The sequence below is a fragment of the Erinaceus europaeus genome, chromosome 7 (genome assembly GCF_950295315.1).
Source record: "Erinaceus europaeus chromosome 7, mEriEur2.1, whole genome shotgun sequence".
In the NCBI taxonomy this organism is placed as follows: domain Eukaryota; kingdom Metazoa; phylum Chordata; class Mammalia; order Eulipotyphla; family Erinaceidae; genus Erinaceus; species Erinaceus europaeus.
In genome coordinates, this window is record NC_080168.1 from 13,704,482 (window position 1) to 13,724,395 (window position 19,914).

General features: G+C 50.1%; 1 protein-coding gene across 4 annotated transcripts in view; it reads left to right on the forward strand.

Annotated features, from left to right (window-relative positions):
- INPP5D (inositol polyphosphate-5-phosphatase D) overlaps positions 1-14,209 on the forward strand; it is a 116,585-nt gene extending 102,376 nt beyond the window's left edge. For 3 of the 4 annotated variants that reach the window (XM_060193805.1, XM_060193806.1, XM_060193807.1), the window contains 5 exons: positions 2,870-3,019; positions 4,185-4,281; positions 6,273-6,539; positions 7,830-8,427; positions 13,130-14,209. In XM_060193805.1, coding sequence (XP_060049788.1) covers positions 2,870-3,019; positions 4,185-4,281; positions 6,273-6,539; positions 7,830-8,427; positions 13,130-13,132 — 1,115 coding nt within the window. In that variant the 3' untranslated portion in view covers positions 13,133-14,209. The remainder of the gene's footprint in view (positions 1-2,869; positions 3,020-4,184; positions 4,282-6,272; positions 6,540-7,829; positions 8,428-13,129) is intronic. The other variant, XM_060193808.1, reaches the window with a different exon arrangement.
- The last annotated feature ends 5,705 nt before the right edge of the window (positions 14,210-19,914 follow it).

A 19,914-nucleotide genomic window follows, 5' to 3' on the forward strand; every position in this document is an offset into this window, starting at 1 on the left:
CCTAAAAAGATGGCAGATTGGTGCCTAAAAATTAAATAAATTAATAAATGTCATCTTACCCTCAGCCCAGAGTCTGAGGTTTCTGTAGGGCAATAGTGAGTTAGGGAGAGAAGCAAAGGGGGCCCAGTCCCCCAGCTGTGTCCCTGGCTTCAGTGATGTGACAAATCCCCAGAGCACAGTCACCAGGTCAGAACCAGTGCTCTGCAGGACACCCCCCCCCCGTGTCTCTGAACCCCCGTGGGGTTCAGTGTCACATTCTCATTTCTGGGACCGACCTCTAGCTGGGCCACACACAATGCATGGGAACATTCTGTCCCACAGAGCACCAGACAAGGTCAAGGTGAGGGCCAAGAGGGAGAAGGTGAGGGAGAACAGGACGGGGCTTCGAATGTCTGTTTATCTTCTAATAACCATTCACAGGGTGGGAGGGGCAGGTGGCCAGAGACAGGTAAGCTGCAGAGAGGAGCCAGGTAAGAAGCCAGACTGAGGGGCTAGATGGTGGTGCACCTGCCTCAGCACATACATTATAGTGTGCAAGGACCCTGGTTCAAGCCCCCAGTCCCCATCTGTAGGGGGGAAGCTTTACAAGTGGTGGAGTAGTGCTGTAGCTCTCTCTCTCTCTCTCTCTCTCTCTCTCTCTTTTTCCAGAATACTGATCAGCTCTGACTTATGGTGGTTCAGGGGATTGAACCTAAGACTTTGGAGCTTCAGGCATGACTGACTGTTTATATAACCATAACCATTATGCTATCTACTCCTGCCCTCTCTCTCTCTCTCTCCCTCCCCTTCCATATATATATATCCCTCTCCCTCCCTTCTTCACTCTCTCCCTTCCCTCTTGATCTCATTCTGTCTCTATACAAAAATAAATAAATAAAATATTTTTCAAATATATAAATAAAAAGAAGCCAGACTAAGGGTAGAGACCTGGGAGCAGGGAGCTGTGGAAAGTTTCAACAACCCTGTAGCCTGATTAGATTTGCACCTTAGGTGTTTGCAGTGATCAAGAGGAGCAGCGGGAAGCCAGGAAAGGGGTGGCTGAGGGTACAGTGGAGAAGGGAAATGGGCCATGGAAACTGGGAGTGGGTGCGAGGTTCCTGCACTCCTGGTTTGAGTGAGTTTTCTTTCTCTTCCACCGGGTTGGCTGTGGGGAGGAGCAGGCTCAGGAGGCTAAGAAGCTGCAGCAAGAGGAGGAGGAAGGAGAGGAGGAGGAGGAGGAGGAGGAGGAGAGCCAGAAGGTTGTGGTACCCCTTCTCCCCTCCCAACCCCCATTCAGAGTCCATTCAAGAAGAAGGTGTGGTCACAGCAGCAGATTAACAAGCTAAAGACCCAGCCGTGTCCAGTAGCTGTTGTCTGGGGCCATCCTTGATCTTGCCAGAGCACTGTTCACAGGCAGTTAGCAGTGAGTTTGAGGCAGTGAAGAATGATTATCTCAGAGGGAAAGGTTGAAGGTGTTTAACGCTGGTCAGTGGAACCTGGGGCCTCATGCGTACAAGGCACACGCTCTATAGCTGAGCTTCCTCCTCAGCCTGTAGCCTTGTTAGTAAAGATACTGGGTTGTTGGAAAAGTCGGGACACATTTTTGCATAGGAAAAACACGTCATGACTCAGTATTTGCTGTTTTCTGACACTGGGCTCTGAGAGTCACTTTGTCGGTGCCAGTGGTGCTGAGTGGAGTCTCAGTGTGTACCATTTTCATTCTCCGCCAGCTGCCTTTCCTTGGCTCCAAGTCAGCCTTGCCTCAGCCAAGTACCCAGGACCCCCCCTCCCCCCGCAGGTCTACTCTGGCATGAGGGGCAGGGCTTGGGGGGGGGGGTTCTAGTTCTCTGTCTGAGAGAACCTTCCAGCTTCCTTAGTTGGCACCTGATGGTCAGTCAGAGATGGGGTTTCCAGGAAGTCCCTGTAAGTGTAGAGAAAGCAGCCCTTCCACCATGCTGTTCTACCAATGTTCCCAATCCCCTTTCACTGCTGGCATTTGGACAGGAGTCTGAAACATTTCTAACCGTCTCTGTAAAACCCTTTTATTGGGGAGCTGGCAGTTGACAGCACAGCAGCTGACACAGGGGCACAGCTTCTCATCTCCCTGTGTTAGGTGTCCCCAGAGCACTCTCGCCCTCCACTTGGGTCCTTTTCTACCATCCTGCACCAGGACCCCCTCGCTTCTCTCTCTCCCCAGAGTCTTTTGCTTTGGTGTGATACACCTCACCCAGTCTGTATTTTGCTTTGTGTTTTCCTTTTCTGTCCTTCTTTCTTTTTTAAGGTTCTTTTGCCACCAGGGTTATCACTAGGGTGCATTGCCTGCACAATGAATCCACCACCCCCATTGGCTATTGTTCCATTTATTTTTATTTGATAAGCAGATAGAAATTGAGCAGGAGGGGGAGGTAGAAAGGGAGAGAGAAAGACAGACACTGTCAGACCTGTTTCACCACCTGTGAAGCACCCCTGCTGGAGGTGGGGGTGGGGGAGGGAGGGCTCAAACTCAGATCTTTGTGCGGGTTCTCGCACTTTGTACTATGTGTGCTTAACCGGGTACATCACCACCGCGACTTAACACATTTCTTAGCCACTGTCATTTCTAGCTTCTTACCTGCTAGTCTTGCTTTTTCATTCCCTACCTTGTTCCAAAGCTTGAGAAACAATTCTTCCTTCCAGTGGCCAGAAGAACATTTCTGTCTGATTTCCCACTGGGCTAGCTATGTGGAGTTCCCTCTGATGCTAGGTTTGAGATGTTTTCCCCAAGACTTATCCTGTCACCCTGGTTTGGCCACTGGTTTGAAGGAGAATGTTGGGATCGAGGAGCAAGAGGTCCAGGCAAGATTCCAGGCTTTTCTCCAGGTCAGTAGTGAGGTGCCCCTTTCCTCCACAGGTGAGGGCTGCATTGCTCTGCGCTTGGAGGCAACGGAGACCCCGCTCCCCATCTACACGCCTCTCACACACCACGGAGAGATGACCGGCCACTTCCGTGGGGAGATTAAGCTGCAGACCTCCCAGGGCAAGATGAGAGAGAAGCTCTATGGTGAGTGGACACCAGCCATCCCTTCCCAGCACCTTCCTCTGCTCTGTTGTGCCAGGAACAGGACTGAGGGGACACTGCAAAGTTCTAGAATATTCCCTCTGTACTGGACTTAGAACAGAAACCCCAGGACTGGGGATATCAAACAGGTCACCTGGTAGGGCCTTAACACACACAAGATGATGGGTTCAAGCCCTAGAACCATGTTGGGTGAGCTCCATAGATTATGGAGTAGTGCTATGATGTCTGTCCTCCTCTCCCCTCCTCTCTCTCTCTCTCTCTTTTTCATTCTCTTTCTCCCACTCGCTCTCTTCATGTCTCTCCCTCCCTCTAAAATAAAATAAGATATCATACTTAGGAGAACACTCAGAGGCTGGCCCTTGTAGTTTTGTTTTTGTTTTTTGTTAGGTTTTTTTTTTCCCCCTTCTTCTTCTTCTTCCTTTTTTGCCACCAGGGTTATCTCTGGGGCTCAGTGCCTGCGCAATAGATTGACTACTACCAGCAGCCACTTTTTCTTCTTTTCTTTTTTCTTTTTTTACTTTACAGGACAGAGAAAAATTAAGAGGGGTGGAAGATAGAGATAGGGAGAGAAAGAGAGACACCTGCAGACCTGCTTCACACATTCTTGAAGTGTACCTCCTGCAGGTGGGGAGCAGGGGCTTGAACCTGGAGCCTGGCACATGGTGATATGTGTGCTTAACCAGGCACAGCACAGCCTTCCTCCAGCTTTGTTACTGACAGTATTACCAGTTTCTGATTTGAGGCTTTGAAGGTTCTCTGCTTATGCTACTAGCAAGGCTGAGAGGGGTCTCTGCACCTGTTTCTCCTTTTCTGTCAGTTTTGCTTTTTATATTCCTGACTCTGTCTTGGGGATCAGCCCTATATTTTCTGGGCCGAAGGGTTTTAATCTGCTTCTGATTCAGGCTATGATTACCAGACTGACTGCCAGGCCTCAAACCCAGGGTCTCATGCATAGGAAGGTGTGCATACTACCTTCTGAGCTATCTCCCAGCCCCCATTTCCCTGTTCCATCCCTGGGCAGCATCAATTTGGGACGATCACTGGACAGTCCATGGGTCCCCCATACCAACCCCTCGCCTGGCACCACCCTTGGCAGATGCAGCCAGTCCATCTCTGAGTTGAGTCCCCCCGGGTCCTTTCCTTCCAGACTTTGTGAAGACTGAGCGGGACGAGTCCTGTGGACCCAAGTCCCTGAAGAGTCTCACCAGCCATGACCCCATGAAGCAGTGGGAGCCCACCAGCAGGTAGGTCTGGGGTGGTGGATTCACTGCAGACATATATGACCACAGAGGAGCACCTAGGTAAAGGATAAGGGGGAGCAGGGAGGAACGAGGGGGATAGGAAAACTGGCAGGAGTACTCTGGATGCCGGGGAGCAGACTGTCATTTGAGTCTCAGGGTTGAGAACTATATTTCATTATACCATAAGCAGTGAGAGAAAAGTCTTTACTGAGTGGCAGACTCACAGCCTATACCTCACAATGAGGTCCTGCCTGAATGTCTCCCACGGACTCTCTCTGCCCAGTCTCTCAAACAGGTCTTGGGTAGGTGTGCATACATCTATTCAAGTATAAACGTCGTACAAGCATATATAAACACCTTCCAGGTGTATGTAGACACTCAAGGGCAGCATAATCAGATGATCTCTTTTGTAGTATGTATCAGACTCGTCATCTCCAATTCTTTTTTTTTAATTTTTTTATTATTAACTTTATTTATTTGTTGGATAGAGACAGCCGGAAACTGAAAGGGAAGGGAGAGGTAGAGAGGGAGAGAAAGAGAGACACCCGCAGCACTGCTTCACCACTCACAAAGCTTTCCCCCTGCAGCGGAGGGGACTGGAGGCTTTGTCACTTCAATTCTGGTGATTAGATGGATTTTATGTTTACTCTGTAAATACTGACCTTACCCCCAAGGATGTAAACCCAATTCAGGGGTAGCAGATAAAGCCTCCATCAGCCTGAAGGCATTTTGACCCCTTTATCTGTGTTGACCCTGATGTGGCTGAACATCTCCTGGAGGCTGCAGACAGAACTACAGGCATAAAGAATTTCTGGCATGTCTGGTTCATTATAATTCGGGGTCTATCAAGAAATCTGGAGTTCTCCAACATGGGGGTGCTGTCCTGCTTCTGCTCTAAGACTCCTGGTCATTGCCCCATGGACTCTGGAGGCTGAGGGGCAGCCACAAAATCCAGGGACTCCTCTGTGCCAAGTTCTGGAGAAGCCAGGCCAATTGGGACCGTTCTCAACCTGGGGACGTACAGCCTGACACATAGACACACCATCCAGGAAGATTCAGGCAGGCAGGAGATGGTCTTTGCATCTCTGTGAGGCCGAGGGAAACTAAGCTTGTTACAAGGGGCCGTGGGGGGGCAGTGAGCGGGTGAGGGAGCAGGCACTTGCTCCAGGCAGGCAGACTGGGAATAATCCAGGCTAACCCAGGCACTTGTTTTGTAATCACTGGAGGATAGTAGTCCCTCCACCACTCAATGATGTGACTCAAGTTCTAAAGTCAGGCCACTAAAGGTCAGGGAGATATGCAGCAGTAGAGCACAGGAACTGCATAAAAGACCCCAGGTTGGTCCTTGACACCACCCCTAGCCAGAGCTGGGTGAGTGAATGAGTATCTCTACCACCAGATACAGGTTTCATCAAGGCAGAAAAGGTAGTTGCCTTTTTCACAAACACATCCTGGCCCACACTTTACTAGAGATTGAGTAATTGTTTTATTGGATGGATGAATGAATGAATAGATAAATAAATGGATAGATGGATGGATAATGAATGGGTGGAGGAGTGGATGGATGAATATGTAAGTGGATAAATAGGTAAATGGGTAGATGTGTGGATGGATGGATGGATGGATGGATGGATGGATGGATGGATTGATGAGTGTGTGGATGGATGGTTGAATGGGTGGATAGCAGATGAATGGATGGCATGACTGGGTATATAATAGATACATATATAGATGATGGATGGGTAGGTAAGTCATTGGGTAGATGAATGGATGGATAAATAAATAGCTGATGGATTGGGAGGTGGATGAGTGAATGGACTGATAAGTGAGTAAGTAGATGGATGGATGGATGGATGGATGCACTGTACCCAAAGTGAATAGCTTCAGAGCTTGAGGGACCCATGGAACAACAGAGGTTACTATTCTCCAGCTGATGCTGACCCCAAAAGGAAGGGGCGCCCTGAGATGTGACTCTCTGTGTGTGCTCCCCACAGGGCCCCTGCTGGTGGCGGCTGTGCCCTGACTGAAATCATCAACCCCAATTACATGGGTGTGGGGCCCTTCGGGCACATGAAGCAGACCCTGTCCCCTGACCTGCAGCCCACAGCCTGGAGCTACGACCCCCCACTCAAGGAGTCCTCCCTGGGACCCGGGAGGGGTGAGAGCCCCCCAACACCTCCCTCCCAGCCGCCCATCTCACCCAAAAAGTTTTTGTGCTCAGTGACACCCCGGGGCCCCAGCTCCAGGACCCAGGAGGCAAGGTGAGCTCCTCTCTACCACCCCACTCCTTCCTGGGGCCTCTGGGGCTGGGACCCCACCCTGGAGTGGACACTATGTGAGGCAGGCAGGCCTGGGGGTGCTGGGCACTGGAGAAAGGCTATAGGGCTTCCCAGTCCCTGCCCTTTGGATGTGAACCAGATAGGTTTTTTTTAATTATATATTTTTAATATTTACTTAATCCCTTTTGTTGCCTTGTTGTCTTGTCGTTGTAGTTATTATTGATGTCATTGTTGTTGGATAGGACATAGAGAAATGGAGAGAGGAAGGGAAGATGGGGAGAGAAAGATAGACACTGTAGACCTGCTTCACCACCTGTGAAGTGACTCCCCTGCGGGTGGGGAGCTGGGGGTTCGAACCTGAATCCTTATGCCGGTCCTTATGCTTTGCACCACTTGTGCTTAACCTGCTGTGCTACTGCCTGACTCCCCAATTAGGTTTTTTTATAAAGGGAAGAGACCTGTCAGGGTCAAGGGGTGGAGCACTGCATTAAGTGCACATCCTATGAAGTGCAAGGACCTGTGCAAGGATCCTGGTTCGAGTCTCTGGCTCCCCACCTGCAGGGGGTTGATTCACAAGCAGTGAAGCAGGTCTGCAGGTGTCTACCTTTCTCTCCCCATCTCTGCCTTCTCCTCCCCTCTCAATTTCTCTCTGCCCTATCCAATAAAATGGAAAAAAATGGCCACCAGGAGCAGTAGATTCATAGTACAGGCACTAAGCCCCAGCAATAACCCTGGAGGCAAAATAAATAAATAAATAAATAATAAAAAAGAAAAGAGTCCTTTAAAAAATATTTTATTTATTTTTAAGTATTCTCACTCTTTTTTCCCCCTCCTAGAACACTACTCAGCTCTGGCTTATGGTGGTGTATGGAATTGAACCTGGTCCCCAGACTTGAGATTCTCTTTGCATAACCATTATGCTATCTGCCCCCACCCAATATTTTCATTCTTTGGATAGAAACATAGAAAGTTAGAGGGGATGGGAGATACTGAGAGATACAGAGGGGGGAGCTCTCAGAGTGTTGCTCGGCTCTGGCACATGCTGGCAACAGGGACTGAGGCTTCAAACACATAAATCTGATGCCCTATGTCTGTGCTGTCTCCTCAGCTCTGCTCTGATTTTTTGTAATCAAGGTGACGTTCACAGAGCATAAGCTTCACCAGAAAGGGAACAGGTGGGTGGCAGTGGGGACACTATGTCCACCTGGCAGTCATTTCTCACAGTTCCCGCCTTCTTGCTGTCTCTTCCTTTTCCCCGCCCCCTGCCCCCAGGTCCTGCGAAGTGGGCAAGACCCCAGGGGACCCCCCGCCTCCCGAGGAGCCTCCGCTGACAAAGCCCGAAATGTTTGAGAACCCGCTATACGGGTGCATGAGTTCCTTCCCCAAGCCGGCCCCCCGCAAAGATCAGGAGTCCCCCAAAATGCTGCGGAAGGAGCCCCTGCCCTGCCCGGACCCGGGGCTGGTGTCCCCCAGCATCTTGCTGTCCAAACCTCCGCCTGAGGCCGACAAGGGGTCGGGCAAGCCCTTCCTCAGCCCCACGCCCCGCCTGCGCTCCTTCACCTGCTCCAGCTCCGAAGCACAGCCCGCGGGGGGCAACAAGGCACAGGCCAAGCCTCGGGCCTCTGCGGCGGGCACCCCCGCACCCGTGCCCAGCAAGCGGCCGGTCAAGCCTTCCCGGTCGGAACTGAGCCAGCCGGGCCAGCCCGCGCCCTCGCCCTTGCCCTCCACGCGGCCGCCGCTGCCCGTGAAGAGCCCCGCGGTGCTGCACCTGCAACACGCCAAGGGCCGAGACTACAGGGACAGCTCGGAGCTCCCGCACCACGGCAAGCTGAGGCCTGAGGACACCCCTCTCGGCAGGGCGGCCATGCAGGTGCGCAGGGGTGGGGCCGGGGGATGGGGTGGGACGTGCACCTGCCTCTACCCGTGTCTGCCTGTCTGTTTGTGCATGCTCCAGCCTCCTTGAGCTCCAGGGAAGGAGGGTTCAGGTGTACCAGCATTGCCCCTCTGTGCATGCCCATGGGATGCAGCTGTTGTGCCCCGGAGTAAGTTGGTGGGCACTCGTGTGTGTGTGTGTGTGTGTGTGTGTGTGTGTGTGTGTGTGTGTGTGTGTGCATACCGTGCCCACGCATGCTGGTGCGTTACAGGGTGACTCCACTACTGCCTCCCAGGGCTGCACTCGGGATTCGGTGCCTCCATGCATGGATGGGACCATTTGTGCAGGAGTGTGCTTGCATGCACATGGAAGGGGGGAGGCATTGGGAGTCTGGGGAGACAACATAATGGTTCTGCAAAAAAGATTTTCAGGCCTGAGGCTCCAGGGCCCTAGGTTTAATCCCCAGCACCATCAGAAGCCAGAGCTGAGCACTATGGCCAGGAGTGATCTGGGGTGCATTTGGACTTGCGTGTATACGTGTGGGGGGACTGGGGCAGGGGAGGGAAAGGTGTGTGTGAGAGAGGGAGAGAGAGATGGAGGAGAGAAAGGGGTAGAAGAGAGAGGGATGGAAGAGGGAAAGAAAGATGGGGTAGAAGATAGAAAGAGAGGAATGGAAAAGAAAGAAGTGGGAAGCGAGGTGGGAGAAAGAGAGATGGAAGAGAGAGAGTAAGAGAAAGAGAGCCATCCACCTGCTGAGGAGGAGCAGGTTCTAAGAAACGGTGGTTCTAGAAGCTGCTCTGTCGGAAGTGGGTGGAGGCAGGTCTGAACCCAGGCCAGGCTTGCCCCACGCTTTCTCCTCTTCCTGAGGGCAGGGGCTGTGGAGAGCTCAGCCACCTGGAATCCCAGCCCCCAAGTCACTGGCAAGGCATTGTCATCCACACTTGTACTAGTTTCAAAAACTGCTCCCATCTACTCCAAGACTCCAAATACAATGTTCCCTTCCCTGCAGTGACACAAATGTCATTTTTGAGTAAAACAAACAGTGGTTAAGACCAATCCCTGGAGAGACCAGGCATACATGTTACCGTGTGCAAAGACTGGGGTTCAAGCCCCTGGTCCCCACCTGCAAGGTGGGAAGGTTCACAAGCAGTGGCGCAGTATACAGATGTCTCTATCTCTCTCTCCTCTCTCATCTTCTCTCTGGAGCCAGGCTTCTTGGGTTTGAACCCCAGGCCACTCACTTCCTGGTGCTATGTATGCCTTGAGGTTTACTTACCTAGAAAAGGGGATCTTTTTTTTTTTTTTCTTTTTTTTCTTTTTTTTTCTTTTTTTTATTTTAGGAGGGGTACAACTCCACACAATTCCCACCGCCCAATCTCCATATCCCACCCCCTCCCCCGATAGCTTTCCCATTCTCTATCCCTCTGGGAGCATGGACCCAGGGTCATTGAGGGTTGCAGAAGGTAGAAGGTCTGGCTTCTGTAATTGCTTCCTCGCTGAACATGGGCATTGACTGGTCGGTCCATACTCCCAGTCTGCCTCTCTCTTTCCCTAGTAGGATGGGTCTCTGGGGAAGCTGAGCTCCAGGACACATTGGTGGTGTCTTCAATCCAGGGAAGTCTGGCCGGCATCCTGATGACACCTGGAACCTGGTGACTAAAAAGAGAGTTAACATACAAAGCCAAACAAATTGTTGAGCAATCATGGACCCAGAGCTTGGAAAAGTGGAGAGGAAGTATTAGGGAGGTACTCACTGCAAACTCTAGTATACTTCTGCTTTCTTACTTTGGTGCCATACTCCAAACTCAATTTCTGCTTTGCGTTTCTACTTTTTTTTTTTTACATGCATAACATTCCCCAGATTCCCATTTAGCAATACAACCCCCACTATTTCATTCATCATTTTTCATGGACCTGTATTCTCCCCACCCACCCACCCACCCCAGAGTCTTTTACTTTGGTGTAATACTCCAATTCCATTTCAGGTTCGACTTGTGTTTTCTTTTCTAATCTTGTTTTTCAACTTCTGCCTGAGAGTGAGATCATCCCATATTCATCCTTCTGTTTCTGACTTATTTCACTCAACATGATTTTTTCAAGGTCCATCCAAGATCGGCTGAAAACGGTGAAGTCACCATTTTTTACAGCTGAGTAGTATTCCATTGTGTATATAGACCACAACTTGCTCAGCCACTCATCTGTTGTTGGACACCTGGGTTGCTTCCAGGTTTTGGCTATTACAAATTGTGCTGCCAAGAACATATGTGTACACAGATCTTTTTGGATGGATGTGTTGGGTTCCTTAGGATATATCCCCAGGAGGGGAATTGCAGGGTCATAGGGTAGGTCCATTTCTAGCCTTCTGAGAGTTCTCCAGACTGTTCTCCACAGAGGTTGGACCAATTGACATTCCCACCAGCAGTGCAGGAGGGTTCCTTTGACCCCACACCCTCTCCAGCATTTGCTGCTGTTACCTAGAAAAGGGGATCTTAATGGTTCCTGCCTCATAGGTCTGCTGGCAGGATTAAATTTCATTATGCAGTATCACTGTGTTATCATTTATAAATCAACTACACCTTATCCATCTTACTTTGGACAAATAGTCTATATCACTATTTTGTTGGACTGCAAAATAGAGCATACTGAGCTCTTCTGAGGCTGAGTAAATAATCAGATAAGCACAAGGCTGACTGACTTCTTTTCTCTTTCTTTCTTTTTTTGGATAGAAAGAAATTGAGAGGTATGGGGGAGATAGATAGAAAGGGAATGAGACAGAGAGACACCTGCAGCCTTGCACCACTCCTTAAGCTTTCCCCCTGCAGATGGGACCAAAGGCTTGAACCTGGGTCTTGTGCACTGTAATGTGTGCGCTTAAACAGGTGCGCTACTGCCTGGCCCTCAGACTCATTCTTAGTAATGAGTGTGGGAGAGGCCCAGAAAGGCTGAGTGACCCATTGCTTGTCTTAGACACCACCTCTCTATGGCTTCAGTAGCCGGAGGATGTGAGGAAGGAGAAAGAAGGTCAATTTGGGAGACAGACAGATTTAAAGATACACGTTTTGCCTCTCCCTTGAATAGCTCTTCTTGGGACATACCCCTACAGGAGATGTTTGCATGTAAATCTCTAATGCCACTTTCTTTTTTAAAAAAATTATTTATGTATTCATGAGAAAGATAGGAGAGAGAATAGACATCATTCTGGTACATGTGCTGCCGGGGATTGAACTAGAACCTCACGCTTGAGAGTCCAATGCTTTATCCACTGCACCTCCTCCTGGACCATGTAAATATCTCTCTTTAAATATATTTTATTGATTTTAGTGATAGAGGTCCAGAGAGAGACCACACAACTGCTCAGCTCTGGCTGATGGTGGTGCAGGGGATTGAACCTGGAACCTCAGATCCTCAGGCATCAAAGTCTTTTGCAGAACTGTTCCTGGGTGTCCTCCGGCCAGCGGAGAAGCAGCAGCAACACGGGGAACTGGGAACCGGCGGTGAGGGTGAGGCACGGAGGAAAGGACCAACCTCCTAGAGTGCTTTAGGGAGACAGCTCATTTATTGTTCATACCCAGGGTTAGATATAGTGATCACTATCCAATAGGAACATACTGGAAGTATGCAGGACCCAACGAGGAAAACATGTGACACTCACGCCATGTTAGTTACCCCCAGGTGCACCTCATTCATACTCTTAGGTTATACCTGCTTCTCATATCCAGCTCGGGCTCAAAGGCAAGTTGCCAGCCTATATGGACCCAAGTTATGGCCTTATAAAAGGAGGTCACATATCGGTCATGCATGAGAAACAGGAACCTTTAGGGTATGTTGTGTAAGGAGGCAGCTCTCTTGCCCCTGAGCTCGGTGCCCTCTCAGCCTACAGAGTTGAGGAGGGATATGCCTTTAGGCCAGGTCTGCCTTGGGGTCCACCTCCTCAAGACTCAATGCGGAAGTGACAGGCCTCTGCCCAGGTTGGGGGAGCTGCATCCCCACACAGAACCATTATGTGGTCTTGCCATCCTTCTCTTTAAAAAAAAATATTTGTTATTTGATTTGGGTGCAGGGCGAAAGCAAAGAGACAGAGACAGAGAGAGACAGATAGAAGGAGAGACATCTTAAGCACTGTTGCATCACTCATGAAGCTTCCTCCCTGGGGCTTAAACCTGGGTTCTTAAGCAGGGTGACTTGTGTGCTCTACCAGGTACATCACCACCAGATGCCAGCAAATATCTCTTTCCAAAGCAATTTTCATTCTGCCTTCAGGGCCCCTTCCATGATATCAACCTTTTGTCAAGGACCTGCTTGTTTTGTTTCATTTATTTATTTATTTATTTGGATAGGGACAGAGAAATCAAAAGAGGTACCTGCAGCATTGTTTCACCACTCAAGAAGCTTCCCTTCCCCACTCCTGCAGGTGATTCCCTTCTTCTCTGGGGACTTGAATCTGGGTCTTTGCGCACTGTGACTTGTGCAGTCAATTCGGTGCACTACCACCCGGCCCCTTGAGGATCTATCTGAGGGAACTGGACTTTTGCTCCCCTACAGTACACAGATAATACACACCTATAGTTTAGAATACAGATATTTATATGTAGATAAGATACAGAGCTCCTCTTGCAGTGACTTGTTAAAGGAAGTGGATGGTAGTTAAGGGTGGTCTGGTGACAACAGGCCATGATGGCATTCTGTTCTTGTCCTGCAGTGATGCCCCTGGAGGACTGCGCAGAGGAGCAGCAGCAGAACTCCACTCAGACCCTCTCCCAGGCCCTGGCTCCTCCCCAGCTGTCTGCAGGCCTCCGTCTTCCCAGGAGAGGGCCTGGCTTCTGTGTGCTCAGCAGAGTGTGCCAGCCACCCCACACAGCACCCAGTGCTGAGATGGGCAGGAAAAGGCCCTGAGATGGACCACTGATGGCTCACGCCCCCCAGCTGCCCCCTCCATGCACACACTTTTTAACCTTGGTACTTGGTACCCAAGAGCCTTCTTCTGGCCACCACCTGGAAGGAAAGCACCAAGGTGTCATTCTTGGGTGGAGCTATTATTAATAATAATAATGATAATGTTAATAATAATAAGGACCGCACTGACCCTGTAGACCTTGTGTGTGCCAGCTACTGTGCACGCCTAGTGCTTTACAAACTTCAGGGCACCACATCATCTTTAATAGACCGAAACCACGTTCCCAGACCCCCAGTTCCAAGCAGGATGTCCTGGGTGGTTTGGACCAAGCATTAATGAGGCCTGATGGGCAGGACCCACCTCTCGGAGCTGAAGAGTGAGTGAGGTACCTGGCCACAGTCAGGCTGCCTTCTGGGTGGTACCAGCTGCTTTTGCTTAAGCTCAGGACTTCCAGTGGGACCCAGCCCAGGGGGCACAGATATTCTGGACTCTTATCTTCACTTGAGAAGAGCTGGCAAAATGGCTTCTAATTGGAGAATCCCAAGTCAGCCCAAGCTAGACATGCCCCACCCCAGGCCAGGTTCCCCCTGGTTCCTTCTGGGGGTGGACAGCCTGACCCCCCCCCCCCAGTGCCTCTATGTGCTACTAAAAGATCTTACTGTTGCCCTTCTCCCTCAAAACACGCCTTCCCGCCTGGTTGTTAGAGATAACAAAACAGGGCAGTCTTTTCGGGGACCCTGCCAACCCATGGCTCCCAATGCCTTTTCCTGCACTGCTTTTTGACGTTGGTAGGAGATCAGCTCTGAGCTGGGAGAGCAGGAGGGGGTACGCCTGTACCCACCTGTGTGTCGTCTCAACAATAAAGTGTCTTTCTTGCTTGGTTTCCATCTGTGTGGCTTTTTTCTCCCCCCATTCGGAGTCCCAGGCATGACTCACAGGGACAAGAGGGTGTCGGCGTTCATAGTGAGATGGGTGTGCTTGACCCCGACCCCATGAGACATCCTAGCACCCGACTGAAGTTGGACGAGGAATGTGTCATGTGTGGGACCCAGGCTCGAGCCTGGCCCTCACCACACTGAAAGAAGCTTCGGTGTTGTGTTGTCTTTTCCTCTCTCTCTGCCCATCTGTCTGTCTGGAAACACTGTGAAGTTTTAAGATTCTCCTTGAGGGAAGCTTCATGAATGGCAAAGCAGTGCTGCAGGTGGGTCTCTCCTCCACTCTATCTCCCCCTTCCTTCTCAATTTTTCTCTGTCTCTAAATAAATAAATAAATAAATATGTATTTTGAGAGTCGGGCAGTAGCACAGTGGGTTAAGCGCGAGTGGCACAAAGTGCAAGGACTGGCTTAAGGATCCCGGTTCGAGCCTCCGGCTCCCCACCTGCAGGGGAGTCACTTCACAGGAGGTGAAGCAGGTCTGCAGGTGTCTATTTTTCTCTCCCTCCTCTCTGTCTTCCCCTCTTCTCTCCATTTCTCTCTGTCCTAACAACAATGACATCAATAATAACAATAATAACCGCAACAACAATAAAAAATAAAAAACAAGGGCAACAAAAGGGAAACTAAATTACAAAATTTAAATAAATAAATAATAAATATGTATTTTAAAAAGAGAGGGGAAAAGCAAATTCTCCCGGGGGATGGCTTAGAGGTAGAGTGCAGATGTGAAGTTCTGAGTTCAAACTCCAACACCACATGTGTTCTGTCTGCCTCTCACACAACAGAGTGAAAAGGAGAGAGGGAGCCAGGCAGTGGAGTTGTGCACACATGTTACAATGCCCATTGTACAGGTTCGAGCCCACAGTCCCCACCTGTAGGGGGAAGCTTCACAACTGGTGAAGCAGGTTTGCAGATGTCTCTGTCTCTCTGCCTCTCTGTCTCCTTCTCCCCTCTCAATTTCTCTCTGTTTCTGCCCAATAAATAAACAAATCATTGTAAGTAATGAAATCAATATGCCATACTTATGTCCAGTACTCTACCTACTGTGCGCCGACTGGACCACAATAAATCTATAAACAATCAGAAAACCTGAGATTTTCCGTCCCTGTCCTTTGCGCCAACTGCTCAGCCCTACACCCACCCTCTGCAGCCCCTGGTCTCCCTTCTCCCTGCCAGTCAGCCCACCCCCTTAGTCCATTCCCGGTTCACCCTGCTCCCCAGCCTAGACTTCCCAAGTCTTTCTCTTCCCCCCACCCACTCCTCAGAAGGCAAGATCAGAGGGGACCTGGGAGCCCTCTCAGCAACTCTCTCTCAGCAACTCTCAGCAACTCCGCCAGAGACCTCTGTCCCCTCCCGCAAAGTCCTTCATCAAGCTCCCTGAACAAGTGTGTGGGGGTAGCAGGTAGAGGGTTAATTAAGCCTTTGACAACAAACACTCTGAGTGTCCACAGACCCTGAGATGGGTCTTGACCACAGAAGCTACTGCTGTTACTTTCTATTTTTAATCATTTTTATTCTTCCTCTCTTACACGATGACATTGAAGTAGTGGATTCTGGGCTGGCAGGAAGGTGACGTCACCATAGTGGATATTCTCTAGCCAGTTTGTCTCCAACCTCTTTGCCCCCTGCCCACCGGCCTTCCAGCCAGCCGTCCAGCTCTGTGCCACCAGTCTCACACCAACAATGGCTCTGGGAAAGGGTCAGCCCAGCCAGCACTGCTCCTTCCAGGCTGGGCTTCCTTTTTATTTTTTTATTTTTTTATTTTTTCCCAGGGAAGTGAGTCATTCAGAAAAGTTCTCCCTCATAGATACCTTCAGGTTCTCCTCTGGGCTGGGCCTTAAAATAGCTCCTTTCTCTCTGCAAACCAATTTCCATGGAGATCCAGCTCCCTCAAGCTCTGGAAGCTTCTGCAAGGCAGCCAGCCCAGCTCCAGCCTAGCTTTGCCAAAGAGAAGCCCTTTATCATGCAAACGGATTGTCTCACCTCCACCCACAGCCCTGGAGTGATAGGCCTGCTCAGTCGCCACCAACAACCCCCATGTCCCTTTGGGGGGTATCAGCCCTCCACAGACCAGAGACCAGAGAGAGACACTTTTTCTCTCGCCATTGCTGGTCTGTTAGGGTCCCCTCTCACTGAGCAAAGCAAAACGCAAGAAGGAGGCTTGTCTGTGGGTGGTCCCCATTCACGCATCCAAACACACACATTTGTCCTCAGCTGGCTGTCAGGTTAGCTGGGGGAACCAAGGATGGTGGCAGGGGTGGAGTGGGGGGAGCGGCCCCAGGCTGTGGGGGCAGGCAGAATGGGATGTAAGTTACTTGTCCTTCATTTGTTTGTTTGGGCATTTCCCACCCTCAAACTGCTCATCTTTGACACTGGGTGGTGCTAGAGGTGAAGCCTTGGTGAAACCATCGTACTTCCCTACCCTCATCTTCTTCCTTTTGTTTTGCTCGCAGATACAGGGCCTCACTCATGGAATGTGTTCTTTCAGGGATGCACAGAGAGAAAGAGGGAGCTAGACTGTAGGACCAAAGCTTCCCTGGGTGCCAGAGGACCCCCACCTAGGGTGTCTGGGCCACCTGCACGGCTGGACACACAGCCTACTCAGTGGGCTATCTCTCATTTTCATTTTCCTTTAAGCATATATGTATCCAGTAACAAGAGAAAAAGTAGCCCTCGAAACAGCTCACTTGAATAGTGCACTGCTTTGTCATGTGCACAGTCGAGCCTGGTTCGAGCCTGGCCCCCATCATATTGAAGGAAGCTTCAGTGTTGCAGTCTTGCTCTCTCTCTCTCTCAGCCTGTCCCCCATCATATTGAAGGAAGCTTCAGTGTTGCAGTCTTTCCCTCTCTCTCTCTCTCTCTCTCTCTCTCTCTCAGCCTGGCCCCCATCATATTGAAGGAAGCTTCAGTGTTGCAGTCTCTCTCTCTCTCTCAGTCATATTGAAGGGAGCTTCAGTGTTGTAGCCTCTCTCTCTCTCTCTCTCTCTCTCTCTCCTCTCCCTCTCCCTCTCCCTCTCCCTCTCCCTCTCCCTCTCCCTCTCCCTCCCCCTCCACCCCCCCCCACAGCCACCGAGCTTCACCAAAGAGCCATTTCCTGGGTCACTTGTCTTCATTTCAGAAAGCTCTGGTCTGTGCAGGGTACAACACTTCTGAGCACCCCACTGTACCAGTCTGTGGCAGGGGGAGCTGGAAGCCTTCTGTGTGATGGCCTGGGAGGCTCCAGTGAGTGTGAGGACACTGTGCCTGGCATGACAGATGCATCAGGTGAACTTGACCCTGAGCCCCTTGTCTGTCCAGGAGCTTGGTCATATGGACCCCCCAGGGGAGCCAACAGAGAGGCAGCTAAAACCTTTCTCTTTTTTTTTAATATTTTATTTCATTTTGGATAGAGAGATATATATAGAGAGAGAGATGGAGAGAGGAGGGGAAATAAAGAGGGAGAGGGAAGGGAGGACAGGAAAAAGAAAATGAGATACCTGCAGCACTGCTTCCGTGTGTGTGTGTGTGTGTGTGTGTGTGTGTGTGTGTGTGTGTGTGTGTGATTAATAGGTCTACAAGATTGTACGTTTACAGTGTATAGCTTCACACCACACCCACCAGCAAAGCTTTGTATCCCCACCCTCTCATCTCCCAAACTTTATCACTTGTGAAGCTTCCCCCATGCAGGTGGGGACTGGGGGCTTGAACCCAGGGCTTTGTACACTGTAAACATGTGTGTTCTACCACTTGTGCCTCTGCCTGGCCCCTACTTTTCTTTCCAGTTACTATAGCTGTGTACAGATCACCTAAGGAAGCCCACAGAGAGTAGAGACAGCCAGGAAGAGCCAGCGTGAAGGCCACAGCCAGTGCAGAATGGGGGGGGGGTATGGGGTCCAAGATTAAGCCCTCAGTACCACCATAAGCCAGAGCTGAGCAGTGCTCCAGGCTCGCTCTCTCTCTCTCTCTCTCTCTCTCTCTCCTCTCTCCATCTCTCTCTCATCAATATAAAATAAATTGTGAAAGGAAGGAAGGAAGGAAGGAAGGAAGGGCCAGGCAGTGGACCCGGTTAAGTGCTCACATTGCAGTGCACAAGGACCCAGGTCAAGTCCCTGACCCCCACCTGTGGGGGGAAGCTTCACAAGTGGTGAAGCAGGGCTGCAGGTGTCTCTCTGTCTCTCTCCCTCTCTATCTCCCCCTCTCCTCTCAATATCCCTCTGTCTCTATCCAGTAACGAGTAAATAAAATTTTTAAAAAGAAAAAAGCACATGTACAGAAGGACACGGTGTTAGAGGAGGGTGGGGCAGAGGACAGAAGCCAGTCCCACTTGTTATAAAAGTGAGTAAGCCAGGGAGTCGGGCGGTGGCGCAGCGGGTTAAGTGCAGGTGGCACAAAGCCCAAGGACTGATGTGAGGATCCCGGTTTGAGCCCCCGGCTTCCCACCTGCAGGGCAGTCGCTTCACAGGTGGTGAAGTAGGTCTGCAAGTGTCTCTCTCTCCCCCCTCTGTCTTCCCCTCCTCTCTCCATTTCTCTCTGTCCTATCCAACAACAATGACAACAAAACAAGGGCAACAAAAGCAAATAAGTAAATAAATAGATAAGTAAATAAATATTTTTAAAGAAGTGAGTAAACCAGTCTTCCGATGGAGACTATTCCAAACTCTCCACCCTCACTGGCAGTAAAGATGGGGGGGGGGGCAAGACACAGACTCCCATCGGTCGATTAAGAAAAGTCGACCAGAGAGCAGGGAGAGTGACAGTCATCTTTCACTGCCTCAGGGAACATGCGGGATTCCTGGCAAGACTCCCTCCAAAGCCATTTATTTTTGGCTTGGAGAGTAGGTTGGATTTTCTAACAGATTTTTTTTTCTAATTATGTTTTGCTTGTGTTAATAGAAGGATCTGATTCCTCAAGTAAATACCACCTGATCACCCATCAGGACGGCTGAGAAGCGTGCCTGGCACCAGGTGGGGGCCAGGCTGGCACTTACCAGAAGGCCAGAGACAATGCAGGAGACAAGAATCTCTTGCTTGGCTGTTCAGGGGTGTTGCCCTCTCCACCTGTATTTTTAAATATGATTTTTATTTATTTTAAATAGAGACAGAGAGACATTGAGAGGGAGGGGAAGACAGAAAGAGAAAGAGATACCTGCAGCCCTGCTTCACTGCTTGTGAAGCTTCCCCCACTGTAAGAAGGGACCAGGGTCTTGAACCCAAGTCCTTGCACATGGTAACATGAATGTTCTATGAGCTGCACCACCACCCAGACCCTGTTTTTTTTAAGATTAATTACTTTTGAATTATTATTTTTATTTATAAAAAGGAAACATTGACAAAACCATAGGATAAGAGGAGTACAACTCCACACAATTTCCACCACCAGAACTCCGTATCCCATCCCTCCCTTGATAGCTTTCCTATTCTTTTTTTAATTTTTTTGTATTTATTTATTTATTCCCTTTCGTTGCCCTTGTTGTTTTATTGTTGTAGTTATTATTGTTGTCGTTGTTGGATAGGACAGAGAGAAATGGAGAGAGAAAGGGAAGACAGAGAAGGGGAGAGAAAGATAGACACCTGCAGACCTGCTTCACCGCCTGTGAAGCGACTCCCCTGCAGGTGGGGAGCCTTCCACCAGTCCTTGCGCTTTGTGCCACCTGCGCTTAACCTGCTGCGCTACT